This window comes from Topomyia yanbarensis, chromosome 3 (genome assembly GCF_030247195.1).
Source record: "Topomyia yanbarensis strain Yona2022 chromosome 3, ASM3024719v1, whole genome shotgun sequence".
NCBI lineage: Eukaryota > Metazoa > Arthropoda > Insecta > Diptera > Culicidae > Topomyia > Topomyia yanbarensis.
Window position 1 is genome coordinate 357,231,334 of NC_080672.1, and position 18,381 is coordinate 357,249,714.

General features: G+C 40.2%; 3 protein-coding genes across 5 annotated transcripts in view; 1 reads left to right on the plus strand and 2 right to left on the minus strand.

The window, feature by feature from the left end:
- The window catches only part of LOC131693472 (serine-rich adhesin for platelets-like), a 374,727-nt gene extending 371,534 nt beyond the window's left edge, over positions 1 to 3,193 (minus strand). Inside the window, exons 1-2 of one of the 3 annotated variants that reach the window (XM_058981320.1) lie at positions 2,818 to 3,193; positions 1,685 to 2,742 (exon numbers count right to left, since the gene is read on the minus strand). The gene's annotated coding sequence lies outside the window, so the exon portion shown is untranslated. Of the gene's footprint in view, positions 1 to 1,684 lie in introns of all 3 variants that reach the window. The other 2 variants (XM_058981319.1, XM_058981318.1) reach the window with 2 other exon arrangements.
- Positions 3,194 to 8,634: 5,441 nt separating this feature from the next.
- LOC131689551 (U3 small nucleolar ribonucleoprotein protein IMP3) lies at positions 8,635 to 9,419 on the plus strand. Its single transcript, XM_058974740.1, has 2 exons — positions 8,635 to 8,870; positions 8,933 to 9,419. Exons 1-2 carry the CDS (start codon positions 8,734 to 8,736, stop codon positions 9,339 to 9,341), a joined length of 546 nt encoding a protein of 181 aa, XP_058830723.1. The 5' UTR covers positions 8,635 to 8,733; the 3' UTR covers positions 9,342 to 9,419.
- A 2,575-nt stretch (positions 9,420 to 11,994) lies between these two features.
- Positions 11,995 to 17,785, minus strand: LOC131688627 (zinc finger protein on ecdysone puffs-like). The gene is made up of 7 exons (XM_058973020.1): positions 17,617 to 17,785; positions 17,170 to 17,440; positions 16,801 to 16,863; positions 14,898 to 15,457; positions 14,363 to 14,840; positions 12,652 to 13,432; positions 11,995 to 12,591 (listed from the first exon to the last, which is right to left on the minus strand). Exons 2-7 carry the CDS (start codon positions 17,425 to 17,427, stop codon positions 12,206 to 12,208), a joined length of 2,526 nt encoding a protein of 841 aa, XP_058829003.1. The 5' UTR covers positions 17,428 to 17,440; positions 17,617 to 17,785; the 3' UTR covers positions 11,995 to 12,205.
- Positions 17,786 to 18,381: the final 596 nt, after the last annotated feature.

The following is an 18,381-nucleotide window of genomic DNA, read 5'->3' on the forward strand; positions in this document are numbered from 1 at the left end:
AGATAACTCTATTGAATATATTGTGGCTTGATGATGTTTACAATACCGTCAATCCCATCAACCTGCGAGAGGGAAAACTGATGGATTTTATCGGTTTGCACTAATAATACAACATATTGCGGGTGGACCGCCAAAATTCCATTTTTCACAGCTAACTAAAGATGTGCCTGGCAGCACTGCTTCGGCAGAATCCTATCAGACTCATAGCAATCACTTCTGTTCTTCGGATAATACTTATAACAATAAGCCTTCAAATGGAAGGTAATAGTCCTTAGACTTTCCTATTTGTGTAAGAAAATCTTGCCTAAAACAAAAGTTATAGCTGTCCAAAAAAGTTGTTGTTGTAAACAACATAGGCATGAAGAGGTAAAATTTCACAATGGTCGCACTGTTGTTAGGAATACGTCCATTAAGTTAGCCGAAGCAGTTTATTAGACAGAACAACACTGCCCATAAAAGCTTAAGAGTCCCATATTGAAAAACAGCAAGGCGAGAAAAACGCTGTTCCAGATTCACATTTTCATTGGGTCTTATGGATGGGACAACGATGTTTTGTTATTTTTTCGACATTTTCTAAACAAACCTGGTAATCTTAATTGTGCATCGTGATTCAGTGGTGATACAGAATACAAACCAACAGATAACTCATTTTCGACGAAAAATTCATATGGGATCTTATACTTTTATGGGCAGAACAGGACAACGTTAGAATCCAGATTCCGTATATGTTGAAGATGCTACAATCGAAGTAAGGCTACACGATCTAGCGCCATGTATTTCCAACCATATTATTACTGTCGTTTCGAATTAGGTGAGGTGAAATGTATTACGAATAAAAGTAGAAACATCTACCAGGTATTTCCAAAGGTGTTCTTGTGGTGAGATAGCCACGCCCACATCTTATTCCTTCATAACTGTTTGGGAATCGAATCCAGGTGAGCTACGTGCTTATCAACTACGCTTTTTAATTGATTTTTGTAGTTTTTGAAATACACAAAATGTCTTCTCTTTTCTGTGTACAATCGAAACTGTCCATTTTAGGGTACTGTACACTATGGTCTCTATTCTCACAGACGTCACCCAGTGATTTTAAGGGCGTGACTGACTGTATGATTTGGGCCCATTGCTCCGCCTCCGATAGTTGACTGAAAAAAGGTTTCAAGCTATATTCTTTTCCTGTCCATTCTTAGTCTCGTAACGAAGAAATCAAATTTGTTTCAATCACTGCCATGTTCATAACATTGAAGAAATCATATGTCCATTATTATACGTCATGTGACTCTTTAAAGGAAACAGTACAATAATCCTGTAAAAGGTACTTTGGCGCTGATTCGTAACAACTCACACGTTGTAATAACACATGATAAAAATATGCATGTTTTGCGGTGTGATAAAACTAGTAAAAACAACACATTCTCGTTTAACCCTCGCGCGAATTGCTACCCGAATGAACAGTAGCTGCTGCTGGATGATTTCGCTATAGTTTCGAAAGGTGTTGTACAAAATACAACGGCGCGAGTGCCGGAGGGTTAATCTTCAACTTAGCACCTACTTAATTTGGTAAAAATATCTCACAATTCTAGCTGTGCTAGACATTATCGGAATACCTCCCAAATCTCTTCCGCATTCTTTTTACCCTAAAGGAAACGTCAATCGGTTTTACAGATCGTGATGCATTCATCACCTGCTTTCAATTGCTGTGAAACAAACGTCACTCCATTCACCTGAACAATCACAGCTGCTCTACACGCGCGGTTGAATCGTTAGGAGCACCCTTCAAAGCCCGCAACACGCACATGCATTGAAGCGCGCACCAGCGACTGGACGGAGTAAGGCCGCCAAGGACAACTTTAGCAATACCAAGGCGTCCTTGATACAGGTTCACATTTTCCACGCCGATTTTCAACTGTACACAAACACACTGGTCGCCGACACGATAGATCTTCCGTTTGTCAATGTTTCACTCACTCTTTCACAAACAAATAAAAAAAAACCCAACCACCGCAGAACCGATGAGAGACACGGTCGCTTTCTATTGTCACTATTGTTGTATGTACGTAGGCGGTCCACCCGCAACAACACAGAGCTACTTCAGCATACGCACAAGCCGTTGTTGAACCAAGTAGGCAGTACCGTGGCTGCAGCTGTTACCGAAGCCGGTGTTGTGATACGGTTTTCGAAATAGTAGCTGAACTTGCGTGGTACGAACGGGCGGGAAACGGCAGCCATTTTTCGACCTGTATACTTTACAAACACTGATTTATGCTTTGCACAATTCTTTTTATTTCTAGTCGAAAAAATAATCGAAACGCTTTTTATCGTATTGAACTCACTGAGGCCTGACGGCGTTGGTGGCTGCCTGTCTGATTTTCATGCAACCAACAGCACTTCTGAAACCGAACACGAATACGCTTTTGGGGTCTTCGCAGATTTTCTGCTCGAGATAAAAATAAAAAAACAAACTGTACAACTTTTATTTGGCCTTATTTCCGGTTTTCTAAAACCTTTTCACAAAGTTTCGTTGACTACACTCACAATTGGTCGAAGGGTACATTCAAGCCGGCTTACCAGATTGCATTTATCACACGTAAACAATTACATCACGTCGGCAAATGTTTTCAAAATATCACCTGTAATTCACCAACGTTGTTTATTTTCTGCACTATAGCCTCGCTACTAACAAAACATGCAGTTAAGTCACGACCCGCCCGTCAACGATTTCCATGGGTCATTCCACAGAAGCTGCAGAGAAAAAAAATCACTCATCTATTGTTCAAAGTCCATCCGAAAAACTAGTCAACCGCAACGATTACACACCAAATTCGATTACTCGGTTTATAATGAGCTCCGGACAAGAACATCTTCATAAAAGTAAGCAGAACCAAAAATCAACACACTCTTTCGCGGCCACTTTGACAGGGTCCGCGTGTCCTGCGAACCGTAACGATCGCGTACACGTAGAAAAAAAATACGCTGGCTCAAACACGAGAAATTTGCATTTACACCGGCTCTTTCTCCCTAGCTCTATGTATCCAGATTAACACACTGTTCTATTGTTCGCTAACTTTGCCTACTTCGCGCCGACAAAACACACAACCACTCTGAGCGCGCTCCAAACGGCGAATAAACTTGCGGACCGCCGTACGGATGGAAAGAGTTTCCTTCTGCTGTGCTGCTGATGCGGGTCTGCTGAGTCTGCAGCATGCATCGGCCAACGACGACCGAACCGACGACCGAGCCGCTCACTCACTTTCGCTCTTCGCAACGCAACCAACGCAACAACAACAACGCAGTGTATAGTCTCTGCAGTGGCGCTGGCGGCGACTGTCAGCACCAGCTTCCATCGACAAACCGAGCCGTGGAGAAACAAGCGGAATGAAGTAGGGATGTTCCAAGCGCACATTCGAAGCCGGCGAAGATTTTTTCTTAGTTAAATTACATGGAAAATCGAAATAGAACTAATTTGTTGGATCATTTACTTATACAGCGCAATTCGTATCCGTTAATTGGGGCAACTGACAGCTGACAAAAATGACCCGAGGGAAACACTGATTTTTTGTTTTCTTTCATAAAAAACAAGCAAAAATATTTTACAATTCACAAAAGTTGGCTGTTTCCTTCCAGTTTAAAGTTGTTTTTTGTGACAAAGTATGTCATTAGTGTTCTTTTTGCCATCAATTATTTTTTGATAAATTCCTTCACATAAAACAGGAAATGGATACACTGTCGGGAAAACGCCGATAAAGCACAAACATACTACGTTGCCACTAGCTAAAAAAGATTGGATAATGTGATTGAATACATCAGAGATGACCTTCAAAAGTTACTAAACTAACGTCTCTGCGACACAAACTAATTAATGCTGAATGGAAGAAGCGAAATATTTAACACATTTAGTTCACTAAAATCATTCCGAAATATGAATTCAAAAAATAAAATTCCATTGAATTTAAAAGTATGATTTTTTCTGGATCGCCACAGAAATCAACCAATGAACCCCTTGAAATCAATGACATTCAAACGTCAATCAGTTTTTGACTTTCAGTTTTGACATAAGAGTGTCTTTTAGTTGGGGCATGCTCCAACTAGCGAACACCCAACTAACGAACAGCCCAACTAACGAACACCCAACTAACGAATTTGCGCTGTAATTGATAATTGTTGCAGACAATAACAGGTTGAAAATCGTTCTCGACCATTTCCGAATCAGATGCATATTTTCTTCTGTAGAAACTACAAGATACCTTCAAATTAACTCACTTTCATACAGAACTGTATTCTTGATATGTAGTCATATAATTATTTAACGTTTCTATAGATGTAATTTTAGGATAATTTTAAATTAAAATTTCCTAGTGATTAGTTAAAAAAAACTTTAAAATGTTAAACCGATTCGAGCAAACAAGATGGATAATATTCTGGTTGCAGTTGAAAATCGAAAAATTGACTTGCGCCTTTCGTTTTTTTCCCTATTTGCAGAATGGGCAACTAAAGTGTTAGAGAATCAACTTGCGCATCATCTACACCAGTTGCGCTTTAACTTCGCACGCTGAAAATAGAAGAAAAATCGAAAGGCGCAAGTTCACTATTTCGATTTTCAACTGCAACCAGAATAAAACAAAACATCCAAGAACACGCAGAAGAATCAGGCCGTTTTGAAACTACAAAATGTTTAGTTGAATTTCAAACTTGACGAATGACTGGCTCAAACTGAAATGCGCGTTTCTCAAAATACATGCTTTTGAGAAACGCATTTGATTAAACAAATACTTCTGTTTGCATTTCTCCTTTGGTTAATTCTAGTTTTTTTTCTTCGAACTTGTGTGTTCGGTTAAATTTATCACGATTTTGCTGTTTCAAACTAAATACTTGTTGAACCTATGGAAAAGCCAACAAATGAATTTTTTGATAATTTCAAGCAAACCTGAATCTTGTTTGTCACTATATCAAACAGGAAAATTATTAATTAAAACAAAATTTGTTTATGCTTGCTGATTTTTTATGCGTGAATGATTTATTTGTGATCAATCAATGTTAAAAAAATCATTGAAAGAAATGTTTAGTTTTAAGGAAAATATATAGAAATCGCTCGGTCCAGGCACTATTGAATTTTTAAATAGTGTGAATAGAAGAATGTTTGGCCGGTTGCGGCCGCTACCTACCTGTACTTCCAAGGGCCCCAAAAATCAAAAAGTTCGTCGTTAACAATACCTACGTAAAGAATTAAAATATTCTTTAGTTTGTGGCATATTCGCCTGCCAATCAATATTTTAAATTTTCGATTTTCTCACAAAACTGTACTAAAAGATCCAAGACAAAAACGTGCAAACTCAAAAATTAATCAACGAATTGACTTGATTTTTTATGAGAATGCACAATATGTGTACCCTGTCCCACAGAGAACTGAACAAAATTCATCGTCTCCCTATTATTTTGAAGAAAAGTGAGCGAGTTTTTCAGTAAAATATGAGATTTTTAGGCTTTCGTTAAACCTTTTTCCGAAATTCGAACTTTTTCACTATTTTCTTTTTGGTTCATGGAGTAACTGCAAGTCTAAGCTTTACAAATCTTATTGAATTTCCTGTATCAGACAATTTTGTCAAGAGTTATCGTGTTCACCGCGGCGCTCCGCGACGTGGAAATGGTTGGACGTCCCCTCTTGGAACGCTGGTATATGTGGCTTTGCTTAACTAAAAATATTATGTTTTGTGCACTAGGTATGAATGTATAAATAAATATTAGCATTACACAAAAGATGTTGCCTTGCCTTTACCAGCCGCCTCCTAAAGTTAGGCTAATCTTGTTCTAAGGTACCCAGCAATGAGTGTTTTATAAGCTCGTTTCCGTTCGGTTACGCGTACGCAATCATCCTCCACGTGCAGCAATAGCAATCGGTATTTTTTCGCTTGAAATCTAAGACAACTAAAGATCACAGAGAACAGACATATAAGCTGGAATAAACTTTCCCGAAAAACCTGTGTAAACATTTAAATGAAAATACGTTGAAAATCACCATCGCATACAGGTTCGCATGCATGAGTCCCCATTGTATCCAAGTTTGCACACAAGTCGCGTATAGCGATTGCTGGCTGATCGAAGCGCCGCCAAGTGGCAAGTTGCGACTTGCTGTTGTCATTTCAAAGCGACAGTTTTATTTCTTACACAAGTTGAAAACTTTACTTGTATGTCAGTTCTCAGTGTTGAGATTATATTGAAATAGAAGTGTGTGAAAACTGGTAAGATTTAGAGCGAAAACCCAATGCCGGGATTGCCTGCAAACGATCACCACTTAAGAGCATACTTTCGAATTGGCCACCTTAGATGTTTCAATACCCACAGTAGTAGTTGCCATGGGCAATGGAAATTTTCTGACTATCGCAGTACTGCTCAATTGGGTAATGCATTAGGGCCGTAGTCGCTAAGGATGTTAGGTTCGAATGTAACCAGTAGAGCGGACTTGTTGATAGATTTTCATTCTCGCTATTGTACTTGTTCATGATTTTGATTTGTGTCCCCGTTACCAATGCCTTTGTAGAAGCAGAATACTTCTCACGTTTCAAAAATTTCGACCGACAATTTGCGCTATCTGATCGGAAATAGGCATATTAATGTCGAATTCATTTCTGAAGAATGTACGATTACTATACACATCAAGAAAAGATTTTATGAGAGCAGCCTTGACCTGATTAGTTGTCTACTATAGAACCGGCGAGCAAGGATTTTATTGTATTGTGAGCAACGCCCCAACTGATGACAAAAAAATGAAAGAAATTGTCTGTTTGAAAAACAATCTTTCCGCATCTTATAATCGTGCCGTGCGTCAGTACCCCAGTAACTTTTACGTCGATGGCGAGGGATCTAGATCTTCGCTGTTTCGAACATTGTGGTTTCTGCTTACGTAGTATGATAGGGTGCGCTTTTCCATATTTCGAACATCTTGCGGCAATATACATGAAACTAGATCTTCTTTATGACGACACATCGACGTCAACATTTCATAAGGCATTATATACAATATGCTCATGTTGAGAAAGTCTTTTTCATTAAGAAAAGGGCCCATAAACATTTTTTTCCGTTTTGTTGTTTGGTGTATATGAACCCCCGAATAGAAATGTACAGTAACAAATCCATGATTTTCACTGTGACAGTACAGTAATTTTACAATAATTTACGGTAAGTTTTAGTGTTATGCTACAATACAAAAACAATAAAGTTGATCGTTTCTACAGTAAATTTCAATGTAAAATAGACTTTTACAGTAAAAAAGGGGGTGGTTATGTATGTTAACATTAAAAAATTGCTTTTTCTCCATACATTTTTTTCTCGAAAACAGCAAAATTTAATGTGAATTTACCGTATCAGTTATTTGCTGAAGAGTAAAATTTATTGTTACATAAAATTTTATCGTAAATCTATTGTGGGAACTCTGTATCTAACAATGTTAAAACAGTAATTATTATAATACTTATTGTTTCATGATTGTTTGTTGGGTGAATGCTATTGTAAAATTCTATCCGGGCCGTTAAGGTTGGAGAGAGAATGGGAAAAATCGAAAACGAAAAAAGCAGTTTTTTCCACACCATGTGTTAGATCTTCATAAAAATCAATCAGCAGTACTGTAACAACATTCTGCATAAGTCAAGGGAAACATAAGCAAAACAAGTTATTTTGCTTATGTGCCTTTTCGAGAATCTATTATTTCTCCAACAGCCAGGCTTCAGAATCGGCTTATTTAAGGTCTGTATAAAGCTTTGTTAGTGTCCATTTGAAGTAAGCTTTAACCGAAATTGTTTACGTTTTGTTTATCGGCCCATTTGAAATGTTCTCGTCGACATAGATGTCCGTACCATAACATATCCTCATCCCAGTAAATTACATCTGGAATGAGATTCGGAATATGGGCTGATTAATGATGGAATTCCAACCGAAGGCAACAGCCCGTCCTGAATGAATCGGTTGCTACATTTGCGCTCAAATTCTAAAATAAAACATTCCGATTGCGATGAGTAGAGAATCTGGTGTCAAAACGAGCGAAACAGAGGATTGTGAGAGAAAGAGTTTCGACTTTTCTTGGTGGAAACCAATGAGTAAAATGTATCATCAATAAATTGTATTAATTGTTCTTATTGTATTAAGTACTTGCATATGATTTGAAGTATAAAAACAAAAGTTGTACAGTATTTACACATTACTTACCAGAGAATGGATTTTTTCATGAAAACTATACATTTAACTTTGCAAGCATGGGTATGAATTACCCATTTTATACTATATAAAACTATGCATTTTTTACTTTGTTGTGTGCAGTAGAAATTATGCAAATTCTGACGTACATTCTGTTTACACAAAAGAGAGTAAAAACAATATATTCATTTTGTGGGTAGTCCCAGTTTTCCATCAAAATGCGTACTTTATAGTTATAATAAAGTTTGTTGTGATCACCGTGTAGAACTTGAGCCTAAAACATCCTAAAATATGGTTATTTTGTAACTTTGTAATTAGATCGCGTTACTGTGAGGCTAAATAAAATTCGTTTAGCGTGTGATTTGTATAAATTTTCAGCAAAATCATCTGGCAGCCCTTCTTATATTGTAACCCTGTAACCCAAAAACGTCAAAATGTAACCCGTCGATGCGCGTGGTTTTGTTTATGTTATTTACGTTCAAAATTCGTGTCGGCTTCCTAAATTATTTTTGTTTCTATTTAATTTACAATATACCAAAAATTTAAAACATGGTTCGCAAACTTAAATTTCACGAGCAAAAACTGCTGAAAAAGGTGGACTTCTTCAACTGGAAGGAAACCAACAATCTAAATGAAGTAAAAGTGATGAGGAAGTATAACATTCAGAAGCGGGAGGATTACACTACGTAAGTTTTTCGAACAGTAAATACTGCGACGTGTAGATTATTTACGCCCGGTTACTTTCCAGTTACAACAAGCTGTCTCGTAACATTCGTGAGCTAGCCGCTAAAATAGCAGAGGTCGATCCGAAACATCCCTTCCGGACGGAGATGAGCGGCTTGCTGCTGGAGAAACTGTACGTCATGGGCTTGATACCTACCAAGTGGGATCTGGAAAATGCGAGCAAACTGAGCGCCTCGACCTTCTGTAGGCGCAGACTACCCGTAGTACTGCTGAGGAATAAAATGTCCGAAAATATTAAACACGCCACACAGATGATCGAACACGGACATGTACGAGTCGGGGCGGATGTGGTGAAAGATCCCGCCTTTCTCGTGACGAGAACGATGGAGGACTTTGTTACCTGGGTGGATGGTTCTGCGATTCGGAAGCACGTGCTGGAATACAATGACATGAGGGATGATTTTGAGTTGTGAATGCGTGATAAGTTGAAAAGAGTTGAGACGTGTGTCAAATTATTTATAAATAAAGTTATTAAATCATAAAAAAAATAATTCAAACTTTTTGAATGAGAGAAGATTCCTTGCTCAGCATTACGCTGTACAGTGGAGACCCGATTTTATCAGCTTTTTGACCCGATTTATCAGCTTCATATGAAAATTGATGGTTGTTTGATGGGCTCTAGCAGACGAAGCAAGCTCAGATCATTGAATGTACGGAAAATGCGAATCCCCCGCTCCTGGCAAGGAATCAATCCGGATACCGCAAACGACACAGCACAACTACAGCCCTCGTTAAAGTCACTCATGATATCTACAACAAGTTCGATGGAGGCCAATGCACTGTGATGGTTTTGGTTGATTTCTCGCTTGCATTCAACTGCGTCAACCACCGCAAACTTCAAAACAAACTTCGGGAAGAGTTTCACTTCACACCCAACGCCTGCAGTCTGATTAACTCGTTCCTGACAGACCGAAAGCAAGTCGTGAAAACCGCCGATGCAATTTCCGATATTCACCCCTTTACTGACGGTACACCTCAGGAATCATGTTTGAGCGCCTTCCTGTTCAGTTTATATATAAACAGCCTGCCACGAGATCTGAAGTGTCAGTATCAACTTTACGCTGATGACCTGCAAATATACATTTCTGGACCAAGAGATGTAGATATGCTTATCGCAGCAGTAAATGCCGACCTGAACATTATCGAGAGCTGAGCGAGACAAAATGCTTTGTTCCCGAACCCGAAAAAAACCCAGGCCATAATCTTCTGTAAAACAGGCACAGTAACCCCGAACACTGAAATAGTTTTTTGCTCAGAAATCATCCTGATAGCAGGAAAAGTTGTAAATCTGGGTCTGCATATAGATAACAATCTTCGCTGGTCGTCTCAAGTCAACAACGTCACTGCAAAAATTTTCGGTACTTTGCACACTTTCCGTAAATTTGCTCCCGTTCTGCCAACCGCCACCAGAAAGAAACTTGTTCAAGCCGTCATAGTTCCTTTCCTGACCTACTGTGATGTCGTGTACTATTCGGGTCTATCAGTAGCACAAAAAGAACAGCTTAACCGTTGCTTCAAAGCATCCGTTCGATTTGTTTACAACTTGCGTCGAAGAGAATCTACCGACACGGTGCGTAGTTCAATACTTGGACATGAACTCGGCAAAAACTATTAACACCGAATCCTGTTTTATGCTACAAGGATACTCCGGCAATCTACCAGAATATATCCAACAACATCTGCAAAGAGGCCAACTAAACCGTACGAGAAGCTTCATCGTTCCACAAAACACCACTTCGGGAAGAAAAAGCGTGCTCGTTGCTGGTGCTATCGCCTGGAATGAACTACCTCTAGCCCTGAGGCAACAACCGAACGCTGTCGCGTTCAAAACTGCCCTTAGAAGGCGTTAAACTAAACTAAACTAATTATCATTTGTAACCACTAGTTTTCAAAATGTATGTATCTCAATCGTAGCTTCCTTGACCTGACAAACGGTACAACCACCAGGGTATCGTTAATGCTAAATAAATTACAAATCGAAATTACAAATTATTCGAGTAAATCCTTTCTTGGACATGTATTTCTTATCTTAGAGATCCGAAAAATGCAAAAATTAAAATATTAATTTTTTTTTGTAATCCCTTAAGGGGAACTTAAAGTGAATAATCAGAAAAGGTTGCAAGGCTATATCTAGGGAACAAAGAATATTTTAAGAGCTTTGGTTTATTTAAAAGACAGAAAAATATATGTCCCGATTTTATCAATGTTTTTTCAGCTTAAAATTCGCCAAAGGGTTGATAAAAACGGGTCTTTACTGTACTACCAAACGAGATATTTTTTTTCTATTTTTTTATAGACCGAAGCTGCTAAATATTTTTCTTTAGTTCCTCATGACTGATTATTTAGTATAATTTCCCTTGAGGGGGCTTTCCTGTGAAAAATTAATAAATTAGTATTTTTTGTAACCTGAGGACAAGAATAATATGCTCAACGGTTTAGTCGTTTTTGACTTGGTCCTCTGCCATCAAATAAGGCTGACAAAATCGGGTAAAAAGCTGACAATCTGGGCCTGATAAAATCAGGTATTTACTGTACTATCTTAGACGTACTGCAGTGGTTCGTGATAGAGGGTAGAAGGGAACAAAATCTCTCATTACAAAAATGGGGGGGACTTCCGGATGCGGACAATATAAATTGGTGTGCTGATCAGGGTTTTATGTTCGCGAGGGCGATGGTGTTTGTATTATCACAATGGGCACAAGTATTTGTATGCCCCGTGTGCCAGTGCGCATGGAGTTCATCAACAGCGTTTGAATAACCGTGAATGTTTTATTGTAGAGCAATGAGCCTACTTTCACGTCGTTTCTATTATCACCCAACCCATGTCCAGCCGTTGGTTAGAGCAGCGCGTGCCATTTTCGCTCAAAGCATTGGCTCAAAAGTTTTTGGTATGCCCATGCAAACTTATGTGTGGCCCTATTCTCAGTCACGTCACCTAGTGACTAGAAGAAAATTTCCTTCTAGTCACCAAGTGACGTGACTGGAGAATAGGGCCCGTGTTTTCAATACCATCATTCCAGTCAACAAGGGAGGAAATATAAATTTTTTTACTAAAAAACATTTCGATTCGTTCTAGCATTTATTTTGCTGGGTATTTATTCTGGATCACTATTTTTACTTTAAGTTGATAGGTGTTTATGGTTAGCAGTTCACTGATCGTAAAGTCTAATAAGGTTGTTGGACAGTTAAAATATGTGAAGGTATTCAACTCTACCTTCGCCGCACTAATGAAATACGGTTCAAAGTTGCAATTGATATCAATAAAAATAGTCACTTTTTAAGCTTCAGCTTTGATTTCTTTATCAGCGCAGTTAGCGTCACCGTTGGTGGCCTTCTTGACAACAATTTTTTTGTCAGCGCTGGAAGCATCCTCCTCATCCACAGCTTCGTCGTGGATGGTCTTATCCAACCCATTTTTTTCAGTGTGTCTGAATTTATCGTATCTTTCCGAGCTGGTTTTCTCGTCATCTTCCTCTTCCTCACCATCCTCCGCGGGTTCAGCGACTTCGCGTAATAAATCGCCAAGATCATTATCGACTACTTCCCACATTTGGTCTTCGGTTGTTGTATCCTTGTTGGCGCCTTCTTCGTCGGCTTTCTTCTCTGATTTGACATCCGCCGTCTCACTGGTATCCGCTTCCGAAGCAGTGTCTTTCTTGGCATCTGTTGGAATTAGAGGTTCATAAAAACATGGTCTTATAAAAATATGGTCGAGAAACTCACCTTTCTTGGTTTTGGCATCGGAAAGTTTCTTCTTATGAATTCTTTCCGCTCGCTCCCTCAACTTTTTATCCTCACGGTTACGGATATATACCCGTAGATGTGAGCGAGTCTTACAATGCAGCCGAAGGACTTTTTCCGGATCTTCTCGCCGGGGCAGATACATATTGCACAAATCGCAGTACTGTACTTCCACTTTAGTAACGTGCTCAGATCCAATTACGGTGTCCTCATCGACATCATCGCTGTCATCATCATCATCAGTTCCCGGGCGACCAGCATCGGCCACACCACTCTTCTTTGGTGTTGACGTGCCTTCTTTGCCGCAATCGGTCGGGTCATCTACATTTCCAACTTCATCGACAGTCAAAAAGTTTTCCAAACGAAGCTCCGCTACACCGTCCTCGCCAGATTCTTCTTTCTTGCTAGCGTATCGCTCAACGCGTGCCTTAAACTTCAGATGCTCCAGCGAGGCACGATGCGCTTCATAGGCCATCGGACTTTTGAAGCCGACCTTACATGTAGCGCAGTAGGGCATCAGGAAACGTTTCATCTCTTTGTGACCGTCGGACTGCTGATGAACGGCCTTCGGTTGCCGGAAGTTCAGCTGACAAAGTACACAGTACGAAGACTTTTGCTCGCTACCATCTTCCACCGTCAGGTCGGCCTCCTTCTGGGCAACGCGCTGAGCCTGACGCATCTCCATCAGCTTATCGCGAGTTTTGGCGGATACGCGGCGCATAGCAGCGCGGTGCAGTCCGCGGGACAGATGGATGTGGTAATCCTGGTCGGGGTGGAGAGGGAGCACAAAAGGGAAATGTTTTAATTTTTTGTTTTGGAAAGAGAAAAATGGCGGGGCAAGGACCCATGCTGATCCATATGGTTTTACATTGATGTGCAGTCACCTGCTTTATGGCTAGTTACCTCCCTACCTACGTAAGTGCCAATACCTTATTTAACTTATTTCGATCGAAATGGAGTAAAACAAAAGTAATTATGTGAAATTCCAGCCAACAGATAACAGAAGGGTTTGTGCATTGGGACGATGTTATAGTATATCCCACTGATCCCTTCAATCAACTCCACGATCGACCAGCCCTCGCTGAATGAAAATCAAGTATCTTCCGCGTCCCAAGGACAAGAAGAGATGGTGAGGTAGATGTAGTTTGAAGGGAGATTGCAAAACAAGATGACAATAGAGCGCAGGAAAAAGTTAGAGGTGAAGAATTCAAAGTGCCAGGGTATCCAGTATTGCTGTTGAATGCACTAGAAAAATGGATATATTCGTAAGTAGATAAGGCGAAAATGAATTAGTCAACGTTAATTCTGAAACTAAAACAGGTGGCAGAAAGCCGTGGATTGCGTCGTATAGTAACCGTAACCAAGTTGAAGTGCTTGTGGATGAGGTTAGGTTCTCAAAGGGTACTGTTCCGCCTAAAGACCACTTGTAGGGAATCACCAGGATTGATTGATTGATGATGTGAGTAGATTTGTACCCATTCAAGATTAAGCTCAAGATCAATAAAAACTACTTTCAGCTGATTCACTTTGGAACTTTTAACAAGGCGTTACTGAAAAGCCTACTTCTATTCATCACAACAGCCGGAGTCCCAAGGGTTGCATAACCCACCATTTCGATCTGTTTTCCCCGTTGGACACTACCAATTTGTTTAGAACATATGTGATAGAATACGCCCTAATTCTAACTACTTACTTTGAACGTAACACAGTTGGTGTGACAATGACAGCAAGTGAGCTTGATGAAGGACGATGTCCGATACTTGGTAGTAATTTTGGTGTCCTTTTTATCAGCACTCTTATCGTCGGACTTCTCCCCTGCGTTTGCTTTAGATTTCTTGACAGATTTCTTCGGGCTAGCAGAACCTTCTTTCTTAACTTCGCCATCAGCGTCTTCGCCGTCCTTAGATTCGTCAGCTTTTGTATCGCCTTCCTTTTCCTCCTCATCCTTCTCAGTTGTTTTGTCAGCATCATCATCTTCCTCTTCCTCCTTTTCCGTTTTATCTCCATCGTCTTCCTCGCCTTCCTTCGGCTCCTTTTTGCAGTCACTGCCATCGGCTCCAGTAGTATCCTTATCATCATCATCTGCTTCCTCGTCGTCATCGCCTTCGTTTTCCGTGGTGTGATCATCATCCAAATCCTTAGCGGCTTCGAGAGCGCGCTTAATAAGTGCCCTACAAAAAGAAAGTCATCAATTAGAATTTATTTGCAATCCAATGACAGAAACTTACTTCCTGGACACCCTTGTTGTTGTGTCGATCCTCTTACCAGTTCCGACACGACCACCATCCCGGTGACGGATTGTCGTGAAACGTCGTCGCAGCGGAGGAGCTCCACGTAGATCACGACGGTTGTTGAAACGGCTGGTTATTATACCCCGACGTCCATCGTTCCTGAAATTACTGTTAATCCTACCACGTGTTACTCCCCGACGATACGTCGAAATCGATGACATAGAACGAGTTCCAAACGATGTCCTCATGGGAGCTGATCTTTGACCAATGCTGCTTCGTGGACCAACTGATCTTGGTGGTCCCATCGGTTCCCGGGATCTGTCCGCACTGCTCATACCTCGTCCGCGACTGCTGCTACGGTTGTCAAACCGATCACGGCTACCAGCACCGCCGCCGCCACCCGCTGTCGATGAATGATGATCATTGCCACGTTTGTCGTAGGATGAGCTGCCACTGTCATGATATCGACTGGATGAGCCTCCCCGGCCGCCACCACTGCTATCACGACGATGATAATCTCCGGTTCCACCACCTGTACTGTAATCACGCCGACCTCCCTGCATAGCAGCAACACACCAAACCGCAAAACGAATCGATTATCCGTTATTATGATTCAGCCATTCCGCCGTTCGATTTTATCATTTCGAGTGAACGCAGTTGCGAATAATACAGGAAACATGTCAAAGTTGATGAAGATTGAGGTTGAGAAATTAGTATAAGTATACATAGTTGTTTTTGGTTTTTTTTTATTTGGGTTTTTGTTGGTGGTTGGTGCTAATGTGAGCTTTAGTGGTATTTTTTATATTGGCTAGAGAGCTGAAAACATTGTAACCGTTCTGTATCCGAACCCCGGACTGTTATCATCGCATTTTTTTGTCTGTTGCGCAGGTGTAACAAAGAGAAAACGAACAGAGGAGGTTTCCTGTTGGCTGCCTGTAAAGCCACTCAGCACCGCCGTGCAGGATCCCTCTGGGAAACTTTTCAGCTCTGTCCGGCTAAAGGAAAAAACAAACAATCTTTGCGGATCCCAAGAAGTGCATTGGTGGGTGGAGATATTTTCTGGTACATCACCTACATCTGATTACCGCGTTTCAAGCAGTTTTGACTTCACTGCCACCGCCGTATTATAAAAACACCTTCAAAAGTGAACAACACAAACTAGAAGTAAGGCTCATCTCGGCTTAGCACACTCATCCTGCCTTGGCATGATTTTTAACTTTTTCGACTGGGCGGATCGTAACTTGGCAAGGTCGCGTGGCAAAGTACAAACTCATCACTCAAAATCTGATCCTAGTTTACTTGCAGAAAACTGGCTGACAATTCGGATCACACGGTTGGCGTGGCCATAGTCCATTAATGGGTCTTCGTGTCTAAATTTAGTTTTTGCTATTTCATTTTCTTCTTGCTCTGGTACAAATATAAACACTTAGAAAGCCGCTCACATCTTCTGGTTTTTCTCCCGCTTATTTCAATCTCCATACATCAATCGATAAACCATTACTGCAGATTTTATTTGCACGTAGGATTACTCGATGGAGAAGAAAATTGGCTAACATTACCAGTATTTATGCCATTGGCACTGTCCGCTTCTCTCCCGATTCAACCAAATTTTATACCTTCGGATTCGTTCGAATCTATGATAGCATTTTAGAGGTTTGGATCTAGCTTTGGTCTTATAGAGGAAGCTTGTGAAAATAGTTCATACTATCTGTTCTATTACTCTTCTTCATCTTTAAAATAGGAGTTTTTGAGAAGGTACAGCAAACAGAAAAAATAGATTAGCGTCAGATAAACTTGTGTAGAAATGACAGTTCAATGATGCAGTTCTCAGCATGGAAGTTTAATAATGTTATTGTCAATTTCACAAAAGTAGGACCACCTATAAGATTACCGTTATTACCTGTGTTGTATTTTCCGTCCGTGGACGTTTACGGTCTGGCGAACGACGGTCTCGCGAATCTTGCTGTAAAGAGAAAAACAAAGTGTTAACAGACTATTCATGCATTACGCAACAATAGTTGACACTCAAAACCCATTACGTGATTCGCGCTGCTTTTGATCGAAACTAAAATAATATTCTCGTCTAACATATCCGTACAAAGCAACTGCACTAAGCCTGCCAGCAGATTTAAATTAAGTCATGATTATATTTAGCGTATAACCGAAGTCAGCATACATATCAATATGTTGTCTTCTGTACAATCCCTTTCGGATGCCCGGATGTCGAGATCCGTCCGTCTGTAAAAAAAAAGGTTCAACCCTGACTCACCTTGTACGACTCATTTCGTTTATAGCCACCGTCCGGGCGATTATCCTGCCGCGAGTATCGATTGCTGTCGTACCGTGATGAGCGCGAGTCGGTGTACGAACCACCGCCACCACCGCCGCTATACCGGTTACGGGATCCATCCCGTGCGTTGTAGCTACTGCTGTAGTCAGATCCACGATAACTACCACCACCTCTGTAAGAGCTTCCACCACGGGAACCACCCCCACGAGGATAACCTCTACCACCACGGCTCATCATTGATTTTGATGGTCTGAAAATCAAAATGATCTAATATTATAAACCACAAAGAAAAATTACGTTCGAAAGGACGCCAGAAAAAGTTTTGCTCTCGTGCGGCTATAAAAATGGCGTCGCTATCTGCCGGGTGAGTTGCAGAACGTGCAAGTTTTTCAAACGCTAAAATCTCTTCTAAAAACATATACTCACATGAAAAAAGTACACTTTCGTTTGAAACTCTGCTTAGATTAAACTTTGCACTAATTTTTTAAGTGATTAAACAAGTTTTCACAGCGATTAGATCGATAAAATTGCACTCCACGATAATGGCCGACCACTGAGCGAGAATTTTCTACCAAAGTGCAAAACCGAGTACGCCGCCACGAAGTTGATGAAGCCAAAAGGCACCGAAAATGAATCGGGTGAACTCAATTCACGCTTTGGGCCATTTGCAGGGTAGCCAGACATTCAGAGTCACAGTTGATCAGATAGGTAAACTGATATTTCTATCCAAATATTTGAAAAAGGTCTAACGGTTAAACGTAAACATATTGAGAAAATTGTAGAAGTGTTAGTTAAATGCATGATAACACTCAAACAAATCCAAACGGAAATTCTATTTGCTTCAAGCCACTTAAAATCCATATGAAGAAGAAATGGTAATGTTATATAGCGTACATATACCTTCTAAGTGTCGACTGTATAAACTATGTATGCGCACACATAAGTTATATGTGCGTATTGTTATAGAATCGGGATTTATGTGCCTTATAGTTATGGAACGTGAATGTATGATAAATATTTCTTGTAAATACACACATTATGAGGTTTATGAGTCAGCAAATAGTGTATCTATATGCCACCGCTAATTGCAAAAATATATGTATAAAATCAATAGGCATAACGTTTACATTTTTTTCAGTGAATTCTATTTAAAAAAATAATACTATTTTATTTCGGTTGATTGCACATATT

Excerpts from the sequence above, each read along its gene's own strand:
- LOC131688627 (XM_058973020.1), bottom strand. The coding sequence starts at position 17,427 with ATGATGAGCCGTGGTGGTAGAGGTTATCCTCGTGGGGGTGGTTCCCGT. Across the intron at positions 14,841-14,897 it reads ACAACAAGGGTGTCCAGGAA|GGCACTTATTAAGCGCGCTC; the intron begins GTAAGTTTCTGT and ends TTCTTTTTGTAG. Across the intron at positions 12,592-12,651 it reads CGATGCCAAAACCAAGAAAG|ATGCCAAGAAAGACACTGCT; the intron begins GTGAGTTTCTCG and ends TAATTCCAACAG.
- LOC131689551 (XM_058974740.1), top strand. The coding sequence starts at position 8,734 with ATGGTTCGCAAACTTAAATTTCACGAGCAAAAACTGCTGAAAAAGGTG. Across the intron at positions 8,871-8,932 it reads AAGCGGGAGGATTACACTAC|TTACAACAAGCTGTCTCGTA; the intron begins GTAAGTTTTTCG and ends GTTACTTTCCAG.